This window comes from Elephantulus edwardii, unplaced genomic scaffold (assembly GCF_000299155.1).
Source record: "Elephantulus edwardii isolate Elephantulus edwardi_28Jun2011 unplaced genomic scaffold, EleEdw1.0 scaffold00044, whole genome shotgun sequence".
Lineage (NCBI taxonomy): Eukaryota > Metazoa > Chordata > Mammalia > Macroscelidea > Macroscelididae > Elephantulus > Elephantulus edwardii.
In genome coordinates this window covers 8,256,389-8,261,724 of record NW_006399794.1, presented here as the reverse complement: position 1 = coordinate 8,261,724, position 5,336 = coordinate 8,256,389, and the positions used below count along the sequence as shown (strand labels likewise).

Genomic DNA, 5,336 nt, shown 5'->3' with positions numbered 1-5,336 from the left:
ACCATATACCCATACCCCTCCATTTAGAAACATCTGCTTTGGTTTCTCTGCAAGGGACACAAAAGTGAAGAAGGGATCAACAATGTGACCATTGTTGATAAAGCAGGGAAAAGTCTGATTGGCCATGAATAGATATATGGTATGACTCAGTAGTATCAGAAGAAAATAGATAATATTCTCTCCCCAAATTGTGAATCCAAAGGTCAGGGGTTTTGGTTTTGGTTGGGGTTTTTTAAAATTTTTTTATTAATTTTAATGAACATTTACAGAGATTTTGGATTTTCATTCATTCATTGTTGCACTTTTTCCCCTACCTCCATAAATGTTTTATTTATTTTGGAGTATAGTTTCTTACTCTACACCAACTAGAACAAGAAAAGCAGAGAATAAGGCCACAAAAGTCTGCCTTTCGAAGAGTAGAATGGAAGTTTAAACAGCACATGGAGATATTTCCTTACCCTCATGGGCTTTGAATGTGCAATGAAATCTTGACCAGAAGAATGATGTGGGGAAACTGGACAACTGTCAGTGAGTTTGTTCTTGTGAGTTTTTCAACTCTGTCCTCTGAGCTACAAACTTTACTCTTTCTCCTATTTTTGGTCATTTATCTGGTTACCCTAATGGGCAATGTCCTCATTATCTTAGTCACTACAGCTGACTCTGCCCTACAAAGTCCTATGTACTTCTTCCTCAGAAACTTATCCTTCCTAGAGATAGGTTTCAACTTGGTCATTGTGCCCAAGATGCTAGGAACTCTGATCATGCAGGACACAACAATCTCCTTTCTTGGCTGTGCCACCCAGATGTATTTCTTCTTCTTCTTTGGGGCTGCAGAGTGCTGTCTCCTGGCGACAATGGCATATGACCGCTATGTTGCCATCTGTGACCCTTTGCGTTACCCAGTCATCATGGATTACAGGGCCTGTGCCCAGTTGGCAGCTGCCTCTTGGTTCTCAGGTTTTCCAGTAGCCACTGTACAAACCACATGGATTTTCAGTTTTCCATTTTGTGGTCCCAACAGAGTAAACCACTTCTTTTGTGATAGCCCCCCTGTCATTGCCCTAGTCTGTGCTGATACCTCTCTGTTTGAATTGGAGGCTTTGACAGCTACTGTCTTATTCATCCTCTTCCCTTTCTTGCTGATTCTTGGGTCCTATGTTCAAATCCTCTCTACTATCTTCAAGATGCCTTCAGCTGAGGGGAAACGCAAAGCCTTCTCCACATGTTCCTCCCACCTCCTGGTTGTCTCTCTCTTCTACAGCACTGCCATCCTCACGTACTTCCGGCCTCGGTCCAGCAACTCTCCAGAGAGCAAGAAGCTGCTCTCACTCTCCTACACAGTAGTGACCCCCATGTTGAACCCCATCATCTACAGTTTAAGGAACAGTGAAGTAAAGGCTGCACTGAAGCGAATCATCCATAGAACCCTAGATCTTCAGAAACAAAGATTGAATTAGATGGAAACTGAAGCAGCAGAATGCAAGGACAAACACAAAGAAAAATTAATTCCAAACTGGGTTTTGGATCTCTTTCCAAGAGAGAAATCAAAGATACAGAGATTTTGGACTTTCCACTGGGATTAACTGCTGGATAAAAGAACATGAATGATAAAAGAACTGTTTAGGTCTCAGTATTCTGTGGGTAGGACTTTGGTAGCGGTGACTCTGAGGATACTGCTAGATTTCACAGACTGGGAACTCATCTGGAGGTTGATAATTTTACTACAATCTGCCATTTTTATTTATTTTAAGCTTCCTTGAACTTCCTCAGATATTTTGTTTTGCAATGGGTTACTTTATTTTCCTTTATATAGATATATATGTGTGTGTCCAAATTTTCAAAGGTTGTTTACTTATTTCTAAGACAATTAATGATTTAAAGAGAGTATTTCATTGATTAAATCAATTTTTCAACAAATACTTATTAAGCAGTTGGCAAATGTCAGGCTCTGTTGTTGTTATTATGTGCCTTCAAGTAGACTACAACTCACAGCAACTCTGTAAGCAACAGTTCTGCATCTTGCCTTATCCTGTGCCATCCTCACCATCTCTGACACACTTGAAGCCATCGTTATTGTCATTGTCTCAAGTGTCAATCCCTCTCATTAAGGGTCTTCCTCTCTTACAGTGACCCTCCACCTTTCCATGCATGATGTCCTTCTCCAAGGACTAGCCCTTCATTAGAATAGGCCCAAAGTATGTGAGGACAGACTTTCATCATCTTTGCCTCCAAGAAGCATCCTAGTTTCACTTTCTCCAGGACAGTCCATGGGACATTCAACACTCTTTCTCTTGGCAGTCCATAGGACATTCAAAACTCTTCTCTAACACCACAACTTAAAGACATCAATTCTTCTTCTGTCATCCTTATTTATTTTCAAACTTTCAGATGAATAACAAGTAATAGAAAGGATCAAGCCTTGGATCAGACTCACCTTAGTCTTTAAAGTGACATAATTTCTCTTTTGTACTCTGGAGAAATGCCTGACACTAGATTTTCACAATGCAACTTATCTTCTGATTTCTTGACTGTTGGTACCAAGAGTATTGATGTGAATCCAAGTACAATAATTGGTACTTCAATCTTTTCTCCATCTATCATCATATAGGCCCTGAAAATATACCAGTGTTCAAAACTAATTTCCATCTATATTCCAGTAAAAAGGACAATAAAAATATTCTTAAAACCTCCATTGATTTATCAAGCACCCATGTTCAGTAGCCCAGAAATTGGTAAATTCTTTCTCAGCTACCATGATTACTATGTGCTGGGCTCTATGAGGAGAAATGTGGGATCAAGATTGGTGGAAGATCTATCTACAATCTGCGATATGCAGATGACACAACCCTGCTTGCTGAAACTGAGAAGGACCTGACGCGCTTGTTGCGGAGGGTCAAGGACTGCAGCCTCCAATATGGATTGAGGCTCAAGACAAAGATTCTCACCACTGGACCAACTGGCAGCATCCGGATGGATGGTGAAGAGATTGAGATTGTTCACAGCTTTAGTTTGCTTGGCTCCACGGTCAACACTCTTGGCAACAGAAGCCAGGAAATTAAAAGATGTATTGTGATGGAAAAGTCTGCTGTTAGGGACCTCTCCAAAGTACTGAAGAACAATAGTGTCTCTCTGGAGACTAAGGTGCGTCTAATACAGGCCATGGTCTTTGCTATCACTTGTTATGCATCAGAGAGATGGACAATGACTAAGGATGATAGGAGAATTGATGCCTTTGAGCTGTGGTGCAAGCGAAGAGTATTGAGGGTACCACGGACTGCTAGGAAAACAAACAGATTCATCCTGGAAAGGGTCAAATCAGGCGCTCCTTGGAGGCAAGGATTCTGAGGCTCCATCTAACATATTTGGACATGTCGCAAGGAGGGACCGATCCTTGGAGAGGGACATCATGCTTGGTAGGGTGGAGGGACATCGCAGGAGGGGAAGGCCCTCTATGAGGTGGATTGATTCTGTGACTGGGGTAATTGGGATGGGTGTATTGGAGATGGTGTGATTGGCACAGGACAGAGCAGAGTTTAGGGCTGTTGTACACAGGGTTGCTATGAGTCGCAAGCGACTCGACGGCACATAACAACAACAACAACATCTGAGAACAGATAGTTCTACATTGACAATTGCCTCAAAGGCGAATTACTTAAAATGTGAGAACCTCTTGATAGAAAGGATGTATTGTATGTCAACATCAAGGATAAGTGGGAAGAGTATAGGAAGCTGTTATGAATAATCCAAGAATTGCTTGTTTTATAGGCTTGCCCCCCCATAATAATCTTGATTTGACTAGATAAAATTATCTCAAACTTTTGACATCCTTCTCAGTTCTACATATTTTCCTCCTTTCATTCAAAACAAATAAACAACAAAAAAATCTATACCATCAGGAAATGGGGATGAACAGACAGACATAAATTTCCTTCTTTGGTGGCCTAGTGGTGAGGAGTGGTTCAAATCCACCAGCTACTTTGCTAAGGAGAGATGGGCAATCTCCTCTCGTACCTCTGAAAGAGAGAGGTATATTAAAATAGTGGTCAATCAATGTGCTTTCCTTAAAATAACCACAATGCAATGGTTGGGGAAAAAGATGTACAAATGGCTCAGTTCATTATTGTACCAGTAACCCACTGAAGAACGTTTGTGTTATGTATGTCCACATTTTTAGATTTGACTGATTTAGAGGGCCTCTAAGGAACTGTACTAGCAACCCAAAGGTATGTGGTTTGAATCCACCAGTTGTGCCACAGAAGAAAGACAGGCAATCACCTCTCATGTGATTTATTATCTCTGAAAACTTACTAATGAGCCAGCTATGAGTAGATTCCAACTTGATGGTCCTCAACAATAACAATAGGGTTCAAACCCAGAAAAACTGCTCAAAAATCTATTACTTTTTGGATATCTTTAACCACTCATGGTCTTAATAGGCTGGAAGCAGAGACCAGTAACTGATATTACAGCATTTATATTACTGAACCAAAAATCAGACAACAGTAGTCATTTTATTGATTGACATGATTAATCCTTCTTTCCAAGGGCAAATTAGGTTTTTCACTGTCTTAGCTATCTCTATTATCACTATTTGCCATATGTAGATGGCTTTAAAAAACAGAAACTTATTCTCGTACAATTCTGTAGGCTGTTGTTGTTCTTATATCCCATAAAGTCAATTACAACTCATAGCAGCCCTATGCACAACAGATCTGAACCTTGCCCTATCTTGTGTCCTCTTTATGATATCTGTCATGTTTGAGTCCATTGTGGTAATCACTGGGTCAGTGCCTCTTACCGAGGGACTAACTTTTCCACCATGACTTCTCTCTCCAAGGTCTGGTTCACCAAAATATAAACTCAAAAAAAATGAGACAAAATTTCACTCTCCTTGTCTCTAAGGGAGCACCCTGGTTGCACTTTCTTCAAAATAGATTACAAATACGAAGTATATAGTTCAATAGTAATTAATTTTAAAAAACACAATGTGTGTGTATGACTATATAAAATACAATGTGAATGAAAGAAAGTATGGCAAAACATCAGAAGTAAACTCATAGGGAAAATAATGATTGTATTTCCTAGATTAAATTATAAAACGTGATTTAAAAATCTGTAAAGATAATCAACTGGAAAAGTAGGAAAAACTATATTTCTCAGATAAAATCAAAGACCAATTTTTCGTAATATGATAAAACTTTTATAAACTGGTAAAACAAGGTAAATGCACCAACAAAAGTAACTAAACCAAAGAAATAAAAAGTCATTTAACAGAAAAAGAGTGCTAACAATCAAGTTGTTAAGTGCTGTTGAGTCATAGGTGACTCATAGCAACC

General features: G+C 39.5%; 1 protein-coding gene across 1 annotated transcript; it reads left to right on the top strand.

Moving 5' to 3' along the window:
• The first annotated feature begins 484 nt into the window (after positions 1-484).
• LOC102862921 (olfactory receptor 10A4-like) lies at positions 485-1,464 on the top strand. Its single transcript, XM_006885448.1, has one exon. The coding sequence runs from the start codon at positions 501-503 to the stop codon at positions 1,455-1,457; it is 957 nt and encodes a 318-aa protein (XP_006885510.1). The 5' UTR covers positions 485-500; the 3' UTR covers positions 1,458-1,464.
• Positions 1,465-5,336: the final 3,872 nt, after the last annotated feature.